Below are 21,318 nucleotides of genomic sequence, written 5' to 3'. Positions count from 1 at the left end.
ACTAAAGTAAAACTATAGCTCCATACACTCTGAAGTTCCTCTTAAAACCATGTACAACAATTTCTGCTGTATGAATAGAGTGTATAATTTACACACAAGTTGGTTTTAATTATCACAGTTCATAAAGGCCCTTATACCTTAGATCTGTCAAAATGAAGTTTGTTAGCTTTGAGCAGTTTTTTTTAAATGCACGTATATAAAAATAATATATAGTAATAATAATAAATAAGATATATAAATTTATATTTATATAAATTATCTGTATTTATATAGATATCTAAATTTATCTGTAGAAGATGTATATATTAAAGAAATTCTGTCTACATATATAAATAAAAGGATCCTCCCTTTCGGCCTCCTAAGCCGGAGGYGCTTTAAGCCCATGGGGTTGGCAGCAGAGCGAGGCCGGAGCTTCGCAGCGGCGCGAGGCCGGAGCCGCCTCGCACCACCCAGCGCGAGGGCGGCCCGGCACCGGCCCGAGCCCCAGCGCTCCCTGCCAACAGCATAAATGCTGCCATTAAAATATTTGTTTTAATTCTGACCTCGGAGTCACAGCTAATAAACAAGAAAGGCAAGGAGAAATTGAAAAACAAACTCAAYGCAGCTGTCGGGCTGGCCGTTTCACAACCGTGTTTAACGGCATCCTTTAATTCAGGTCTCTGAAGAGAAGCCATGCGCCGCAGCGCCCGCCAGCCCGCGCTCCAGGCCCTTCGCACTCCCCGCCGGTCTCTCAGGGACATTGGCCCCTGCTTTTAACTCCTCCTTGGAGCTGCGTGCTGCAAATAAGAGCGCAAAGCTATTTGCTGGGGGTTCTCGCTGGGACACCTACTGCCGGGCACTGCATCTGTGCTGTTCTTCCCAAATCGCTCCGACTTCCTCACTACCAACTGCAACAAATTATTTTTGTAGATAGAAATCCAGGTTTGTGTTTGTGTCAATGCAGAGATCATTTTAACATAACCCGTAACCAAATGATTCTTTTAGAAACATGTCACAAAATGCTACCAAAAAAACTACGCTTGCAGAATGAAACATTAAGCTTATGCAATTCTGTAGACTTCTCCAAGGTTAATGAATTACCTCTAAGAACAAGAGCATTACTCTGTAAACACATCCTTCTACACTCAATAAAAGTAACTTGCAAAAATTCATAGGATTATTCACGTGAATTAAGCACAGCACAAGCTGAACATATTGAAAAAGGGCAGGCAGAGGTCACGTAAAAATCTTTTAAAAGGCCACTTTGTAATATTGTGCATATAAATTAAGAATGAGATTCTTTAAAAAAGCAGAATAAGAAAATTTGTATTTTCTATTTATTTTGGAATACATTCTTTGTAATTGAAATAATATTGAATTATATTTTACTACAAGATAATACATAACACCCTTCTGTTTTTTTCAAATATTTAACAAATGATTCCTTTTCAAATACTGAAAAGATGAAAAATACCATCTCACGGCCCTCTGCAGGAAAAGATTTTGTTTCCTTTTTTAATTAATAGTCTCAACTCCCTGGTACCATTCTCAGTTCCAATTTACATGGAGCACTTTACTAGGGTCCTAAGGCTTAACCACATGAAAGCAGGAATAAAGCAGTGGACACTTATACTGAGAGGAAGAGAAGAAAACTAAAAATTTCAAAGAGCATGCAGAAATTTCCATAACAGGTCATTCCAGTGGTCTGCCTAGCCCAGYGTATTTATTACTAGTCGCTGTTGTTAAAGGCAATCATCTTGATGCCTATGATGGAAGACGAAACAAAGTGAATTAGTTTTAATGGACTATGGCCGACATCAGAATTGGTGAGGGTTTTTTCTCCTTTCTAAATTACAGTGTCTAATAATACAACATAATGAAAAACGAGGATGTTTGTATGGTTCCTTCAGTCTCCAGTCTAGACACTCTCTAGTTTAGACTAATCTAGTTTATCATTGAGCAACTGATTCTAATTGGTAACATTTAATCCTCTCCCTTCCCTCTCCCCATTTCCTCTTCCCATTTCAAACCCTGCATACACTTATAATTCCTGGCAGGCTATCATCAACACATTAAAACCTTGGAGGCTTTTTTTGTAAACATCTTAAATTAAATAACCCCCATGGTGTATTCCTTCCTTTTGTGACCTTTCAAAATTCAGTGTGGGGTACCTTCATCCAGAGTTTACATAATAAGCTTGTCTYGATTTACATTATGTTGCAGACCAGATTGTTCCATGATAGTCTTCTACAGTCGTGACTACAGTCGTGACTACAGCGACTACTATGACATTCTTTAACTATGACTTGAACTATGACATTTCTTGTACGTGTTTATACTCMTGCATGCACATATACAATTTGAAAGATAGTTTAATGCCTTAGAATCACACTTCTCAACCCACAGAAGATACACATGTGTATATAGATCAACTCAGTTGCATGAAAAAACAGCCTTACTACTTTAAAATATTACTTATTAATCTGATATACACTCTAAAATCAGATCAATTTCTTGTTAACATGTACCATTTTTCCCCCCCCATCACATTCGGCAATGCTGAATTATTGCTATAGCAACATTTTATTCAAAACTACATCACTAAAGTCAAAACATAAGTACTAAAGGGATCATATCTGAATCATATCTATTCAGAGCTGAACACCTCCATAGCTCCTGTGTCCTCTGAAGACGAGACATGAACAAATTATGTTATCTTATACTGATTAAAATAGCTCAGTAAAACAGTGTTCATTGTTTGCCTTCATTTGCAAAGTAGTCAATTCTGTTTCAGTAAAACATCACACAGACACAGCATCAAATTTAAGCAGCCGCATTTTAGCTCATGAGCCTTTCTCGACTCTAGGTATTACCTTTCTACCAATGTAGAAAGCGAAAGTATTTATGCTCTTGAATTGGCATAGCTGATCCTCAAGTGGCACAGAGTTGCACAAAAATTCTCTGAACTATCAGCAAAAAATTAGGCCACATGAGAGCACAGCTTTTTTTATGTCAAAACTAACAGTGAGGATGCTTTGAACTGCACGCCACTATTAAAGAGTTCTGACAGAACAGATGGGATGTCAGAATAAGACCAACTGGTCACTGAATGTGAAAACATAAATGACACACCGTTTCATTCTTTGAAATGTGACTTCAGCCCCAAACTGTGTATGGCATTTGCTATGTTTTATAACTTACTAATTTAGGCAAGTGGGAGATGTTGATTCCCTGGTGATCTCATTGATCATTACTGTTCCATACTGAACGAACCAGCATAAACAGGTATGTTAACAGATATGATTGTAGTGGTAGATAGATTATTCCTAATTACACCAGAGCATAACAGCTGCTCAAGTTTGAAATTTCAAAGAAAGTTAAATTAACAGTGTATGACATTTGACCAGTCTTGTTGAATGTTCTAAATAAAAAAAAAAAATAGTTATTTGCATGAATTATAATAGCATTTGCAATTCCTCCAAAGGAACCTAGGATATTTTATTGTCTTCATCTGGTTAACAACAAGCACACTGAAAGAGGAGAATAACTTACCGCTAGGGTTAAAAGCCATGCAGCAAATAGGCTTTTCATGTGCAGGGAAGTGGGCCACAATACCATCACTGTCAGAATCCTCGCTAACAAGTACCTGTGTAAAATTAACAGAGACAAGAGAAGGTTAAGAAACCAAAATACCATAATATCAGTGAAAACAGCACATCACCAATACAGGATTTGTATTATAGGACATATACGATGGTATGAACTACAAATAACTGTGTGTGGACCAGAAAAACAGTCAAGGAGAGCACTGTTTTTGTTTTCCAATTATGCAGGTACATTATAGCCTTTATCCATTGGACTTCCAAACGACAAAAGCACTAGAGAGTGTTTGAAGGTAGGTGCATTAAAAAAAAATACACTGAAAAGTCTACTATTCTAATAAATTAGAAAAATGGCATCTGTGGTTAGCAAAGGCCACTTTCTTACAACGTGTGTGCAAAATTTCCCACTTCAAGTTCTATAATAATTTGCTATTTTTCAAAATAATCTGAAAGGTTTTTAATACTTCCTATTTCTACCAGATATCAGAATAATTGGAAGATATTTTTATGCTTCAAAAAGAGAAATCATCTTTAAATGTTTAAAGAAGTCACGTAGTATGGATGAAGAGGCCTGTGCCTGCCTCACTTGAAATATTCAGATTACTTGGCACTGTCACATAGGCACAATTATGGTTTTGCTTTCCGTTGTCAGCATTCCGTGCTCATTCCAGAACCGCTAACCAAAGGGTCTGGAGATCTTCCTAAGAGCTTTTCAAAGAAACCGTGTTCTTTTCTCAGCCTATATAAATGACACTAAATAACTCCTATACATCATCTTTTCACAGCTTCCACTTTTATGTAACTTAGTCTCCGAGGCATTGTGCTCTAATCAAAGATACATGCTGATTATAAAACAACATAATAAATTAGTTCCACAAAAGAGAAGTAGCTTTTAATCTAGTCTAGAAATGTGTAGGTATTGGCAGCATCCGAACCACTGTTAAAGCAAGTTACATGGCTTGTTTCAGACATTTTTATTTACTTATTTATTTACAGACAGTAAACCAGATTAACTCAGTAATTTTTGTTGTTGTTTTAAGCTAATAAGCGCACCACTTATCATCCCTGCAACATAAAATCCCTGTTCAATAGGAACATTCTGGCTAGTAAGAGGATCTTTAAATACTTTTCCTATGTAAAATATTTCAATACATGAAACAATGTGAAACATCTCAAATATATGAATTTGAGTGTATGATAAAGCCAAAAACCTTAAATTTGTATGCTATGCTAACAGCATCCATGCTGCAAGGTTTTCAATCATTGCTTCAAATCACCTTCCAGGATACACACTCTTTCTTAGCAATGCTAAAAAAAAAGTTTTTTTCAAAATCTCTGCTTTTTACTATAATTTTTTTTTTTTTAAGATTTAATTAATCTGTCCTTTCTCAGCATTTCTACTATTCCATTCATTGTGATGCAAATAAAATGAAGGCACTAACTGGCATTAAGTCCATTCGAGAAGCAAAGAAAAGCAACCATGACCTTGTGGATCCTGGGAGTCCCGCTCTGCCACCGAGTCCAAACCAGAGCTTTCAGACTCAAACCAAACATTTTTGTCCTGTATGAGCCAAGCAGAAAGCAAACACAGAAACACCTTTCTCGCTCAAAAAGAGATGAATCCTTTTTGTGAACATGCACAAAAAAAAMCAGTTTCTGGCGGGTACCACATCCCGCCTTTCTTGACATACAAGGTCTCTCGCTCCCGTCACATTGTGGCCACAAAGTAGTAGTATTTGCTTGTGAAACACACAGGGGGAAAAGACACTGGCTTTTCAGACATAGGATACAATTAACTTGGTTTTTTTTTTTCTAAAATCTTTTTAAAAAGAACAACCTTTTTTTTTTTTTTTTTTTTTTGGGTACAGAGAAGAAAAGTAAATCACTGACTTGCCTTTAAACTGCTGGACTGCACTGTAAGATTTGTAATATTGTTCCCTGCACATGTGCCTCAACACTGACTTTGTACAACCTTTATATAACACTTTTTTTTTTTTTTTAACCATTAAAAAGAGTAGAATTGGAAATTTTTCTTGGAAATAAAACCAGCGGTACAAATGGTGTAGTGATGCACACAAGTGTTGTCAAAAAGCTCCAAAGTAGCAGCCCACAGGAATTCCAAAGTTTTTCTGGGAGTTTTTCATCCCAAAGGGATGTCAGTCAAAGTTTTAGCCTCTAACCACTCTCTACTAAAAAGATCTAATAAAGTCTTAATTGGAAAAAAAAACTATCAAAAAACAAGTGTCAACAAAAAATAAACTAAAACCAAAACTCTTAGACCAAGAGAACCTTGGAGAAAAAAAAAAAATAAATAAAATCACCATTCTGCCTATTTTTGATTCCTAAATAGGCTCCTATAAAAGAGCTGCAAGGTGATTGCCAGCAGCAGCCCCAGGCTTTGCTGGACAATTGGCTCCAATGCTCTATATCAAGGCCAGGGCATTAAAGCCGAGCAGAGCGCTGCAGTCGCTGGATGAGCGCAACAGACTTGATCTTTTTCCAAAAGAGAAGGAGAAATCGCCTAGGTGTTTTGCCTGTGTTTGCCATGAGAAAACAGAGCTTGCTTGGAGAGCAAGCTGAAGCTTTTTGTCTCCTATGCCATATTTTTCTTTAGTCTTTGTATTTTCTGTATTGCTGAAGCTACTGGTAATTACGCCTTCAATTATTTTAATCTTAAAAAGCAAATTACACCACTTATCCCGATAGAGACATGTTTTTAAATAAAACATGAAAGTAACACAAATAAAAATGGACACAAATTCAATCAACTAGGTCTTATTCTTAACAAAATTAAGAAAGAATAACCCCATCATCATAAAAAAAWAAGTTTGACAATATTTATAAATATGAATATCCCACAATACATCCACTGGCACAGATCCCTTTAATCCCTTTATTAAGGTCTCCGTTGATATAAATGGCTGAAGCCAGTGCGGTGCCCAGTGCAGTTCCCAAGCTGCAGGTCCACAAAACAATGCCCCCCCTGCAAACCAACACCCCCAAGCCCGCCAATTAACCTCCCCCAACTTATAGCTCAGGTCAAACATCASTGGAAAGGGGCTAAAAGTGATAAATCTGTGACATGAACTACTGCACTCCTTTTTATAGAAYCCAGCATAAACTCAAACCAGTCTTGGGCTCAGCCTGAACCATTTATCTGAGACAAAAATGTCTTCTTGACAAAAAGCAGATCTCCTTTAATCAAAGTAAGGCAGACAGTATTATGCTCTGAGGGAATCCTGTTGCTCTTTTTATATCTATATATAAAGAGAACTCTTCTGTAATACATGTAGATATAAAAACTGAATAAAATTGATGCCAATTATGACCATTAGAATGTCAAATTAGCTTTTGTGCAAACTGTTCCTATAAATAAAAGCAGTGGTGTTAATGACCAGGGGAATTATATACGTATTAGAGTTTTTATTATTGAATAGCCTTGATTCTTTTTGCTTTAGGATGAAGTTTCACAACAAGTCTTGCAACTGATAAGCATCTTTATTTGGTTCAATTGTTATCAACTCCTGACCAAACGAAAGTGAACTTTTGAAACTTCATTCTGCATTTTTCCCCCCCAAAGTTCCTCTTTAATGCAATAAAAAGTTAATAGGGAACAGAAAAAAAAGCATTGATCACATTTTAAAACCAAAGATCAATATGTTATCTTATTTTTATTAGGTAGTTTTAAAATATCTCCTCAAATGCTCTCATGCGTTCTGGAGGTTCTCTGAAAGCAGCACAATGACACGTTACCAGTCACGCTGCTCTATCGAAACCACTAAGAAACAAGTTTTTTATTTTTAAATGACCACATATTTCTCTGTCAACTAAATGTTAGATGTTGACCAGATTTACATTCAGTCACAAACCTGGCCACTTTGGACAACGCTCATTATTGCCAACTGCACGTGGGTGGCCGAGCTGATGTATTAATTAAGAAAACCGAAACAAAGGTCAAAAGAAAATAATTTTTCTTTAAAACTTAAGCCACTAAAGACTTACACGTTTAATTACAATTACTGAAAAGGGGGACATCTGCAGAGCTTTAGTTTTGTCCATTTCAACCTATTAACAGATTCAAATAAACAGTCGTTACATCTAACTGAGAAGTTTGCTAACACTTCATTAGAAGGAAGTTGAAACAAGCACGCAACCTTGAGAGCATATTCTGGTTTACCACAAAGTTACTTGGGCATTTTGATAATTATTTTTACTCTCTTACAAATATATCCTGACAGCCATCTCCAATAGTGCCACAGCCTGACCCTTTTTCTTTTCTCCTATGACTGCATAATTTGAATTTTCTTGGAGTAGCAAAATTTCTGATAGTAGGAACTATCACAAACTGCTGGGTATGAGAATTCACTATAAGACCTGCATTTGTAAGATACTGTGCCCACAGGTTTAACCTCTGTAAGATTTTTTCACATTTTAATTGTACATTTCTCAATGGTAAACTAATGCTATTTCACATAGTATCAAGATCCTTACTTGTCTCTTACTACCTTCTTTTTCTGTTCTTCAGGAGGAGCTCAGTTTACATAAGAGTGCACTTGGTGAGGGAGGGAGAGAGGAAGGTAAGAATCCAATTCTTTGTTTCTGAAACTCCCCTCCAAGCTCACAATTAGCTTGAGAGTCTTCAAAAGCCACATGCACGCACACATATATTTATATATTTGCTGCAAAAGTCTCCACGGAAGAGCAGCAAGACTTCCAAGTGGTAACTCCATCCAGATACGCCTTGTTGAGCAGCACTAACCCTGGCATCGGGGCTGGGACGGCCAGCGCCTGCAGCGGGCACCGCCATCCCACAGCACCGCACACCAGTGGGAAGGGAACACGGAAACCACAGTCCCCRTGGCGCTCACGGCAGGGAGCGGGACCAGAGCTGTTGCTCCTGTACCTGCTCAGGCCTCGTGTTTCCCTCCCGCGTGCCAGGAAGCGGCGGGAGAAGCTCTAAGCTGGAGGACGCGTGGCCAAGGAGGACGCAGCAAGGGAAGGCACCGGGCAGCTCCGGGGACAGCCGCTCTGCTCCGCAGGGAGCAAAGCCGCAGCGAGTGGTGCCCGCGCCGCCGAGCACTAAAACCACCTCGGAGAGCAAAGCAAGGAGGAATCAACGCGGCTCAGGGCGCCCTGCGGGTTTCCAACGGGAGCGATGCTTCACTGCAGCTGAAGCACAGGAGCTTCAGTTTAAAAACAACGGTCAAATTGGAAAAAATAATGCTAATTCTTAAAACCTACCTTATCGCAGAGAATAAATGACTTATAGTATTTTAAAACTTCAGATTACAGAAATCTGAACACAGGGCATTCACATGATCGGGATATCCATCTTAGAGCCTCTTCCCTCAGGGGGTCAAGACAAAAAATATTTTCCTAGAAATGATGGCTTATTTATGTTACAACAGCATTATTTGGACAAGGCAAGCGTTATCATTTTTACAACTACTTTTCCATAGTGCCCTTTAGGCTTGATAGCTCCCTACTATTGCTAAGGTCAGAGGACAAGTTCATAAAACCTTTAAATCATACGTAACAAGGCTTAAAAACCTAAGATAAATCTTTTTTTTTTCCTCCCCTCCAGGCCTATGAAGAAGACTCAAAGCAGACAGTGACCATCAGAAATAATGACTGCATTAAACAATGTCTCATGAGAAATTTATGAAGTTGAATTTTTCTTCTTATATTTTTCTTGCAATATAAGAAAAGATAAGGCTTTTTATTCCCATGAAATACACTTATTTTAAAAACTATGTCTGAATGATGTTCAAGGAAAATGTGCGCTAATTTTCATACTTTTTTCTTCTTTCAATTTTGTCAGAAGAGCTCCTAATGTTAAACAAGCAATCCATTTTTGATGCAGTACTGACAGGGCTGAAAATATTCTAAAATATGTTCTGAAATTGGTTCTGAAAAACAACTGCATTTCAAACAGCATTTTTAAAAATAAACAAATATCTTATTTTGCTCTCAGGTAAGGAAAAGATATTGTCATTAGCCATTATCTGCAATAATGCATCCTAGAATTATAGAAGAAATAGATATTTCTTCTACAGATAGAAGAAAAAATATTTCTTCTTTAAAATGTAAATTGTGAACATTAAGAAAACAATTTTCAAAATATCCCAGATAATGAAATTCAGGAGAGTTTTTGCATGACTATTGACTTCAGGATCAGGTCCTTAAAAATGCAGTTATTCATAGAAGAAAACARAAAAGCAAGATAGTCATGGATATCTTGTTTAGGATAAAGACAGTTCAAAAGACCCCTTTGAAGTTGGTATGATTGCTGTCTGGATTTTTCAACCACTGATTTTGCCTGATGCACTGTACACAATAATTTAAGTATGTTATTGGTTCAATAGTACAAACACCTCACTGAACACAGTCATGCTTGATCACCCTTCAGTTCTGAAGATATGCAAAATCATAAGGTTTTGCACTTAATATCCAATTTCACTCACTGCCTATTTTACACTGGAATTAAACTGCCTCCTATTATCCAGCCACATTATGCACTAATAAATATAATCAGACTACATATACATTTCAACTGATCACTATAAATCAATGTCAATTATAACAAGTGTTAGACAGACAAAATGTGACACTTCACACTTGATGTTGTCAACGTGTCATATAAATATGGTCTAAGGACAATAATATATATTGGCTTAAATTCAGTCCCAAATAGGGTTTTGTGACAGCTGCGTGYGCCTGCACTAGCTTTTGACCTAGCAAAAATCTCATCTATTATTCATCTGCAAAAGCATAAAATACAGCGTATTGCTAAGATTTCTTTCAAAATAAACATTTGTCCTACTCTGCACAAGCTGTATTACCTGCCCTTCTCCAACTGTCTCTGTGTCAATAATAGTGATGATTCCCGGCACCAGAGGACTCCGACGAATATTGCTATGAGCTAAAATTTCTTCTTCGGTTGCTCCTGAAGGCAGCGTCCCTGTCAGCTGGGTAACTACTTTCCCAACCATTGTAAGTCCAGTCTTTATCGTCTATAAAAAGAAAGAGAACCAATAAATAATGTTTAGGGCTCTTTTGCAGATCTACCTGGAATTTTTTCTTGACACGATTAATATTCTAAGTAGGCTGCACACACACAATAGAAGCACACTAAAGAAACATGTTTTATAAGTGATATATTAACTGTGAGAGATGGAACAGTAAACTTTTCAAAAGATTTAGCATCCTATCAACTTGATATATTTGACAAATAAATACATTTTGACTAGGAACTTCCAAAACACACTTCAAGAAATACTCATTTTCATATTGTCTATGTGTTACGGCTTCTTTGTTTTTTCCATCTTCTTTATATACTTATYGCACACGATACAGAGCATTGATAGTTAGGAAGGATCCAACGATTAAGCAAAATGCGGGMGGTGAAGGGAGTGCATTACACAGAAACCAGCAGCAGTTAACGCTGAGGCAGTTACAGCCTTGAGCACAAGCGCAACAGCCGACGGATCCGGTCTGGACAGAGATCACGGAGCCCTTCACTTGTTTCTCAGGAAGCTGCCCTTTGCAGCACTCAGCCTCAACCTGGGGTTCCAACCCAACAGAACTGAAGTGCTGCAAAGCACAACTTTGCGCAAAGTCCACCCACACTGCAATACAAATAATGCAACTTGCCACAATCCACCTATTTTTTAACCTTTGGTTTGAAAATATATTAATTGCACTGTKTTTTACTTTGCAAAGATGCTAAAGATTGTTTTCATATTATTTTATTTGGGGAAAGCGGGAAAGAATATGCATTAAGCGAGATAAAGGTTAAAAAGATCCCAAACTACAACTGGAAATATTTTCTCCTTGAATCAAGGACTRCACTTTACTTGCCTATAAAGAATTATGAGAATTTATTATGCAGTATAAATAAGAAATAACAAAGAGTAGAATRAGACCATAACAAGGCAATTCTTAACTAAAAAGGTGAGCTAAGCTGCCTGCTAAATTGAAAAGGAAAAAAAAAAGTACAGATCACAGACTGAAACCAAGAAGCAGCCACAAATCAATTGCAACTGCTTTGTTTAGTGCTAAAATCTCAAACTGCAGTGATTAGAAAACACATTAGTGTTCATCAATTAGCAGCCAAACGTTTGTTTTAATAATTCATGGGAAATGACTTACACAAAGTCTGTTAGTGTGTTGTCAGGAAAACCTCTGAAGGGCCAACAGAATTAGGCGCCACACTGTATTGATGGCAATATCTAGCCAGGAAGCCTGATTAACCTCTGAGATGCCTCAGCTGATGTACTCACCCCATTAATGCTAATGGAGATACTACCACTTAAAACCGAGCCACGACTTTATCATAGGAATGTCTTCGGGGTTTAAAGTCTTTAGTAATATCCTGCCATTTGTTTCTTATTATTTCTTATATTACTCAGATAAAACGGGCTTACTTTCCTTTGCTGTAACAGTGACGTTCAAGACTTAAGAACATAACACAAAATAGATAACGTTAGTCAAAGAACAGATGTAAAAGYCAGTGTCATCACGAGAGTGCATTTTAGCAGACACAAAAGCTGCACGACAGTCCTCTGACCAATGTAATACTATATAAAAAAAAAACGGTAGTTTATATAGCAAGAAAGGTAAAGCAGTATAGAGGCACTATATGGCAAAATATCCACGAAGATTAAAAAGAATAATAATTGACTTATTTTATAAAATATCATCGACATTTTAACTAGAGAAATTGGATTAAAAATATCAAGCATATAACTGAAGCCTATTTAGAAAAAAAAATAAGTTATTCAATTCATTAAATAAAAATGTTATGTGGTACAGCGGACTGTGACTGCAGGTCTGCTGAGAATTAATAGGTGTATAAAGATCTGGCCAAGGCCATTAGCACAGAAATATCAGTGAAAAACCATTACGGCACTTACTTCTTTGTGCTATGTGTATATTTGCAAAAACTTCCCTGGTAATCTTTAACCTTTCCCATGTCATATCAGCTGTCCCTTCTATCCATTAGAGCTAATGACCTTGCTCTCACATAAGCTGTTAGTACTCATTAAGAAGTTATCAGGTAACAAGAGAAAACAGATGCAGCCGTTGCTAAATCGCTTTACCACCGGAGGATTAAAAGATACAGAGAAAGAATCATCTAAAGAAGTTATTAGGTGAGAAGAACTTGGTTTATAATTTGCTGCTAGACATTTGACAGACGAAATACATTTTAATTTCAAATAGGTTAAAGTTTGCACTGTCCCTATTTGTCATAGATGAAAACTGCTAGTGCATTGTAAACAAAATTTTTATAAATCAAAATACTTAATCCAATTCCTTTTGTAAGCAGCTATGTACAATGTGCAAACACAAACTCTTTGTATGCTCATGCATAACCTATTTGCTTAAAAAAAGGAATGTTCATGTTCATTCAAATACAAAGAAACACATATATTTAATTAAATGTATACACTCACTCGCACTTAATTGAAAAAGTACATCTTTAGTTGACAAAATTAAAAACCATCATTCAGTGACTGTTAGACTGTTTTGTTCCAACAAGGTCTTAGATTCTTCAAATGAGAAAACAATACATTGTTCCCATTCCTCATAATAAATAAATTTCACATGATTTATTTGTTCACAAATGAAAAATCTATAGAGAGGAGAAAAAGGCATATTAAAAAGACATGCATCTATTTAAATGTGAATGTCTTTGTAATCAACAAAAAAGCCTTTATTCTGAGCACCAAGAACACATCGACAATTACAGACTCCAATTCCAACCCTTTCTCTGCAATGCTGATATTTTACCCAGTGCCACCTGAATTTCACCCAGCTAGTGGGCTATGTAGACATCTGCTTCCCGCGTTACCTGCCCTGGATGCAGGACACTCCTCATACACACGCGGGTCACTGGTAGCTACCTCAGCACTGAATAAAGAAATCCCAAATACTCTTCTGATAGGCAAGACTTGCCTCGTGTCCTTGCTGTCTATCGACTACAAACTCTTTTCCTCGCCCATTAAAAACATGAATTCTGGAGGCATGGAAAAACACATGTAGGGTTTGCTCACGGGATTATGCAATTTCCTAACTTTCACTACTAGTTCATCTCTACATAGAATCTAAGTACTTCTTTTCTATTAGTATAAAAATATTTTTATCTTCAGTAGCTATTTAAATGATGCTACATCTGTAAACACTCAATTTCATATGGTAATTTCTAAATTACAATCCTTACGAGATAAGACCATCATTTTGATCCTGACTGGCCTTAAAACAGAGTAATCCATGGTCTTGGGGTGCTAAGGACTGAAACAGATACYGTCTTTTTTAGAGCTTTCATCTGTGAAAGGCCTGAACAGAATCACTGCTTGTCTTCACTAGTCTTCAGAGCCCATTAGAATACTCTGACTATCACTACATGGAATAATAAATCTTTGGCTTSCTCCTCAGCCATGACTTGGCTAGACTTTGGCAGATCCTTTTGCAAAAAAATTTACCACACTGATCCTAACTGTGGCTGCTCATGCCAATTGTTTTTTTTTTATTTTCAAATCTGTTTCATAAAACCAGGTTCATAACACAAAGATTGAAAGAGTTGGAGATCTTCCTGCCTTTTTTTCCTTTGTATTCTGCCACCATCCGCCAAAGAGATAGCAACAAGTTCTACATGACCTCTTCAGAAGAGCAGTAATTCAAACTCCCCTCAGCAATGCAAAAAAAATGATTTTTTTCCTCCCTTTCCAGCCACAGAAAGACTGCATCCAAAACTATGCTGACGGAATATGTTCTTTTCTGTGTTTTATTTGTTTTCACATGAGATGGCATGACCTATGTGTCTCTCTGTGGCTTCTTATAACTGTTGTTTTGCTCAGTGAAGTTGAGCTTTCTATTCTGTGCTGTCATTTAATTCCTATTATTAGATTTGTTTTGTGGTGTACATCACAGATGAAAAGGCAAGCGGTTTGAAGGAAAGCTTGTAATCAGCATGAAGTTTGCCAGAGAGCCCCAGAACACACATGTGTGTGCACACGTACATGTAAATACATGTGTGTGGGTACACATGCCTGTGAACAAGAAATAACTTGGGAAAGTGTTGCAGGCAAGTTCTAAAGGAAAAGGGCAGGGGGAGGAGTGAAACAGCAGCTCTGCCCACTCCTTGGCTTGTCTAAGATTTTTTCAAGCCACGGTCATCTTCTCACACTATGAAAACCCAGACATTTCTCTGAAAACAGAGGGAAATTATAATGTCATCAGAACTAAGAAGGCTAGGCAATGGAACCCAAATATAAACAATTATTAATAACTCTAACCTTCAAAGAAAGCTACCAAGTAATTAATCAGCTACAGAACTGTGCTGTCGTCCTTCAGGGAAATTAAAACACGCAATGCTGATGTGACTGAAACCAAAAAGCAGCAAGCATTTCTGAAGGTAGCTTCTATAATGCTGTGAGACCATGAATTCTAAAAGCTCATTTCTAGTCACAAAGGCTTATATATCTTACAGTCATTAGACAAATCCCTTTGTTATGATTTTCCTATAGCAAGGGTCATTTGTAGGACTAGGAGCATCCAGTAAATAAAAAGTCAGTTCCAAAAGACAGGAATACTTAGAGAGATGGAAAACACTGGCTACTCRGAGATTTGCAGGATCAGGACCATATTCACAATGCTAAGGCCAGTACTTTTCTTACCTTATTTTTTCTTTTATGAATGAGAAAGGAAAAACAACAAAAAAGTCCATACAATTCAGCAGGGAAATCTAATAATTCTCATACATGATAAGCTCTCCCCTCCGTGGAGGATGTACTCACTTTGGCAGCACTTATGACTGTGGCAGTGTAAGACTGAATGTTGTCTCCACAGGCTCCACCACGGGACTGATGGCATCGGATCAGCTACAAGAAGAAAGACAGCAACCAAGTAACTACTATTAAGCTACACAAACCCATAACCCATTACCATAGCTCTTATTTATCATGTATAGTGGTGTGTTTTTTCCTACAAATAGCAAAAAGCCCTGCTGAGACACTTAACCCCTTTTTATAATCTTCTGGGTGCCACCCAGACTGTCGCATACTGAACTCCAGTTTTCAATTACAAGATGAGTAGTCACTAAGAATTCATAAACTTTGAAATGGTGGGATTTTTGGTCTGGCAGCAATACCACAAATAAATTTAAATAAATATAATCAAAAGCTTTAGCCATGTATATGTAACATTAAATATCTGACATTCRAAGAATCTGAATGTGGCTTTCCCCTCCTTTTTATGACTAGCAAGCAAAGAAATGACAAAGGAAAAGAGCTACTTTAAACTTTAATAGATGAGAGGAATGTACATGGGGTTTACTTTATATTGCCTTCCTTCAAAAGTAATAAATCACAACAAGACTTTTCTACCTGCCATCAACCCACAAAAGCAGCTCTTGCCTTTGAACCTTACTAACAAGAAATAGGAAGTCGTGCTTCTCACTACATAAAATGGTAAAACAACTATGGATATTTACTGCCGGTGCACACAGTATGCAGCCTGTACCATTCTTCCATAAACTTAAAGAAAAAAATCACTGTAATGTGTACTTCTGCTGATACTCCTTTTCTGCTCATGTTACAAAATAGCTAAACAGTTTTATCAGGGAGGAAGAAGTCCACAGTGAATACTCCCAGGAATACACATTCTTTCTGATATAGTTCTTTTATTAAGTAGTTGCTTATAATTTCTGGCAGGACTTCTAAAATCCCAAGCTGGCTGGGAAGTTTTAGCAAGTCATCTAGTTGTGACAGTAACGGGAGAGGCTTTTAATGCAGTTTCCCAACATGGGAAGGGAATTATTGTTATGTCAGACAAACCCATGGCCGCCTCCTGACTCAGTTTCCCTCAGATCAAATTTAAGAATCCTCACTTGCCTACATTTCAGAGGTTTCTATAATTAAATGTTTTAAACTTTTTAAATGTAAAATGAGTTAAGTATGGAGTGACATCACTGAAACACATGTAGATATCTTTCTTTTTGCCACCATAAAACTCACATCTTCATGGCCTGCAAGTTCACAAACAGCTCGAAAGTGCAAAGATGACTAACATAAAGACCAAACATAACTAATGTGGAGCCAAAATTAGGTCTAACACTGTTATCAAAGTCCTCTTCCAGATGACACTTTTCATACAGCTTTTGCATAGGAAGAATTAGTTAAGCCTTTCCTTACCTTATTTTCTGCATAAGCAAGCCAACGGCTTCCAAGAGCAATAGGATTCATGTTTGGCCCTGGACAAGGATAGCAGCCTGAAAGAATTTAAAAAACACAAAAACAAACAAACAAAAAAAAAGTATTAAAAAAACTTAATGACTTCTCACAAAGAATTTTACTTATTGCCAAGAAAACAAAAAAATCTAAACAAAGGCTCTTCATTTGCTAATATCACTCAGTAAATGCTTGCATTTTTGTAGCTAAAGATAAGGCTGCGGTTAGATGAGCTATTTTGAACAGCTAATTACGTGTAAATAGCAGTTTCTCCTTATGCTTGCATTTTTTAATGCTGTTCTGATACAGTGGGCCGAGGACATATTTAAACGTATCTCAAATGCTTTTGCATCTTCATATTTTAATTATTTTTACTTGACTGAAGTATTACTGTTGATCCAGCAGTTTCAGTTCAATACAGGCCCTTGTGTTTCCTGTAGTGGSGAAGGCTGTGCTGTGCTTGTGCTTTTGTTTCTAATATTTCTGCACAAAAGCCCCTGGCCTCCCAGACTTCTGCACATGCTTAAGATTAGAGTTATGGAAATCATCAGCAGCAAATCAGCAGCACCCTGAGTAAATCTATTTATGAGGCAAGGCCTAATTCCTTTTCTGATATGCAAAAAAAAATACAAAAAAGTAAGTATTACACAGGTGCAGGTGCTACCAAATAGTAAATCTCCATCTTCCTCAGTTCTTGAGCTGCAACTGAGCACAGGTCATTCAGCAAGTCACRGTCTTTCTCCTGGGTTGACCAAGAAACACGGCACAGAACCAATCCTTCCAAAACTACAGCCGCACTCGTCCCAACTAGAGAGTCCTGCTTAGCTGCACCCCTGTGCGGACTTGGCACCAGAGCATTCGTGCCAGCTTAGCCTAAACCGGTCTTTACTTCACATTTTGGAGTGAAGGCACAAAATTCAGAAGTCCATAGCAAGCTGTTTCRAAGGTCATAAAGCAGTACAAGAAAAAATAAAGCAGCAATTCATCCAATTAAATCCCTCTCAGGCCAGGAAAGTAAAACCAAAAGAATATTTTGTAAGGCCTTATCACCGCCGTGATCTCAGGAAGGAAAATGAGTTCTGAAGAGATGATGCCACAACTGTTATTACATTCCAGCACTGCATAAAATGTGGGTAGCCAGAGCCTCTTAAGGAACAAAGAAAGCAAAAAAAGGTTGTAAAGACAACCTTAGGTTGTAAATACAAGCATGTTCTTCCGATGACATTATGGATCTGGACCAGTCAGGATTTAATGCTGACTTCAGCTTCAGCAATTCTTATCTGGCTCTGCAGAGACATGCAGCTCCCCCACAAACACCATTTATTTTTCTCCCCTTTTAGGTACAGAAGATACCAATAAAAGCTGCCAGATGATAACCCTAAATCCTCCCCGTTACTGCACATCTTGGCACTCACACTTCCTCTCGCGCAGCCGTGCCTTGCAATCCCTCTCCTACCGAGGACAGGAGCGGCAGCCCCACACGCACTGCAAGGGCAAAAGCCCTGCAGTTTTACGGCTCCTCACAAAAAGGAACGCTTTGTCAGAAAAGGGAGCTGTTAGGAAATTATTTCAATGACCCAATGGAAATGAGGAAGTACAAAAATAACAATAATAATGAAAAATGCTACAAAGTTCTCTCTGAAAAGCTGCAGCTGGGTAGYTTGCTGCACAAACTGTGTTTGAGCAGTCGGGCCCAGCCCCTCACTGGGGCAGCCAGGCCGAGGAACAACCTCCACAGAGGTCAACAGCCCAGCTCGGAGCTCCGCTCCGCTCACAGAGAGAAAAGGCAGTGTAGAAAAGGGTCCTTTCCTCCCTTTCCTTTCATTGCGCATGTACATAATTTTCAGAACGTGCAGCAGCACGAGGATAAACAGAGGGTTATATTTTATGGAAAGGAAAAGCGAATTGTTTTTCTGCTTTCCAGAAAAAACAGCTGGAGTCAGCAAAACACCATCGACTAAGCAAATGAAACGACAGACACAGCGTGACCTATCGAGCTCAAATATCCAATCATTACAAGCCTAACTCTCTTAAAGATTAACTTCTATTTCTACTAAACTTCAAAACAACTGAGGAAAAATCCATTCTAAGCAACAACAGCGGCAATTTTAGCATGTTTACAATAGGAACGAACATAATGAAAACGCAGAATGAACTGTCAAGAAGACCAAAGTTTCCAAGTTTTAATGACGGTATGGAGAGGTCATCCAAGAGGAGACGACAAAGGGAAAGTCCTTCCAAAAGGACAGCAAATCAAGCAGGCACTATACAACAGGAGACCTTGAAATAAGCTTTATTGCGACTATCATCCACACACAAAAAGGGCAAAAAACCTATTGGGAACTATTTAAAATGCTTTTAAAGACAAAATTACTGCAATTTTGCTTTTTAAATGAAAACCATTTTAGAAAGTTGTTTATTTCTGTCCTTAAATCAGCTTAATATGAACCTTTCTGCCTTTCCCAGAACCTCTCRTCTCCTCTGCACTGATACACATTCACCTGGTATCACTTACATGKATTAGTCTCATCATTACTGTAACATTATTTTTTAAATGGGTATTCCATGTCCAGGATCCACCTGACAGTGAGAAATGCCCACTAGTGTTGCCCAGCTGCCTCTCTGGAGCGCGATGAATACGACGTTGGGATAGGAAATAGTCAGCAAACACACRAAACCCCGTCCAAGATTTCCAAGGATAACGAGCACTGGAGAGAGAGGGGGTCTGCAAGGTAGTAGATGCTGCGCCTACTCCCGAGTCAAAATCAAGTAATTCAAACCTGCTAAGTACAGAGATTACTGGATAAACAAAAATTTTGAGGTTTCATTATGTGAAGGGCTTCATTAAAAGCAATACATGCCATTTCAAATAGTTTCCAAATTTTCTTCTGAGCGTGTTCCAAAATGCTGAATGTGATGTAAATTATTTGCTTTTGATCATTCGAAGCATTTGCCACTTACTATTTTAAAATATTATTTTCAAAATCCACAAAGCAAAGTTACTGTCTATTGCTAAATAGTTACGATAACCCTCTACAGCTATGGAGCATACCCAGGTTTAGTCAGTGGATGTAGCTTGGAATTAATAATTTGTTCCTAGGCTTTATAGAATATATAGAACTCTACAGAAAGTACTTTTGTAATTTCTATTAATACTACTAAGTRTCATATTCCAGGGCAGCCATAAAAAAGATCCATGACAGAGAACATAGAAAGGATATTTAAAATAAATAATGGATAGAGTGACACTGCTGTTGCAGAAACATTGTTTATTTCCAAGCAAACAGATCACATAAGTTGTTTTATCTAATATTTCTTGTTTGTTTGGCCTTTTTTTAGCGTCACCAAGCAAACCAAATTTATTTGTTTATAAATCGTATAAAGTGAAATTGTTTATAAATTCCTTTGGGTTCCTTCTAGATGAAAGGCCCTATGTAAACGTTCCTACTTTCACAGTGCCATACTTCCCCGAACTCTATTGTTCCGATACTTCCTTCTGCTTAGGCATCACCCATAAAAAACTGGGCAGAAGAGCCAAGCAGCAGGATGCACCTTACTGCAAAGGCACATTTGCTACCTGGAGATTCTTTCCCCACCACCCGCCCCAATCCTTGCACAACTTGCATTGCCAAACACCAAACAATTCCAGAAATAAAATGAAAATATAGGTGCATAACTGCTGCATATACCAGCCTCAGTGCTCCTCGCAGGGCAAAACGTGTCCATGCTGTGTGCTCCACACAGGAGCCCTTCTTTTTCTGCACACTTAATGTCTACCGAAACCTCCTTTTCGTTTTGATTCTGTCATAGTAGGGCAGGGGTTTTGAGGATTTTATTGTTCGTGTTTTAGCCTGAGACCAACGCCAGGGCATTTACCACAGACAACTGGGGCCTTTAATGCTTGTTAAGCTTGGTTGATCAATTAAACACCATTTTGACTGATTTCAGGACAAACTATGCTTTCATCTTGAGGCTTATTTCTTTTTTTTTTTTTTTTCCTCCAATCTCTCAGACAATTGGACAGTGACAAATCATAAGCTTGCTGTAGAGGTTACTGTTCCTGCGTGAGACAATGTGAATAAGTTGGCTTTGGTTTGTGCCTTTAACATTTAGGATTATTATTATTAATAAAGGAAAAAAAACTAAAAGCAACTTAGGCCAAAGTAAACCGCAATTGCTGCTGTTTATAATTCTAAAAATTTCTCAAAAATGAGACATAAGGATATAAATCTTGGATGCAAATGTCTTATTTCTGTCTTTAGGCACTTTTTCTGCAATATTTCTACTTTCCTCAAATATGATAAAACTGAAATATAATAAAACTCTGTAGGCAAAGGCACACACCAACATTGTTAGAAAGTAGAAAGATCAAATCTGCATTTCTCAGAGGCAGCCCCAAGCGCCGGGACTCCTCCTGTGGAGCCGCTCGGCTGCTCCCGGCTCATTCGAGTCGGCCCCAAACAGGAGCTCTCTTCCCACCTGCGTTAAGGACTTGTGGCCTGGACCGA

General features: G+C 37.8%; 1 protein-coding gene across 4 annotated transcripts in view; it reads right to left on the bottom strand.

Annotated features, from left to right (window-relative positions):
• BCAS3 (BCAS3, microtubule associated cell migration factor) overlaps positions 1 to 21,318 on the bottom strand; it is a 265,434-nt gene that overhangs the window by 204,052 nt on the left and 40,064 nt on the right. For all 4 annotated transcript variants that reach the window (XM_026047802.1, XM_026047803.1, XM_026047804.1 and 1 more), the window contains exons 9-12: positions 16,775 to 16,851; positions 15,380 to 15,463; positions 10,424 to 10,594; positions 3,532 to 3,625 (exon numbers count right to left, since the gene is read on the bottom strand). In XM_026047802.1, the coding sequence (XP_025903587.1) occupies positions 3,532 to 3,625; positions 10,424 to 10,594; positions 15,380 to 15,463; positions 16,775 to 16,851 (426 nt within the window). The remainder of the gene's footprint in view (positions 1 to 3,531; positions 3,626 to 10,423; positions 10,595 to 15,379; positions 15,464 to 16,774; positions 16,852 to 21,318) is intronic.

This window comes from Nothoprocta perdicaria, unplaced genomic scaffold, assembly GCF_003342845.1.
Source record: "Nothoprocta perdicaria isolate Ctin4 unplaced genomic scaffold, notPer1 scaffold_50, whole genome shotgun sequence".
Taxonomy (NCBI): domain Eukaryota; kingdom Metazoa; phylum Chordata; class Aves; order Tinamiformes; family Tinamidae; genus Nothoprocta; species Nothoprocta perdicaria.
This window is presented reverse-complemented; position numbering and strand designations above follow the sequence as displayed.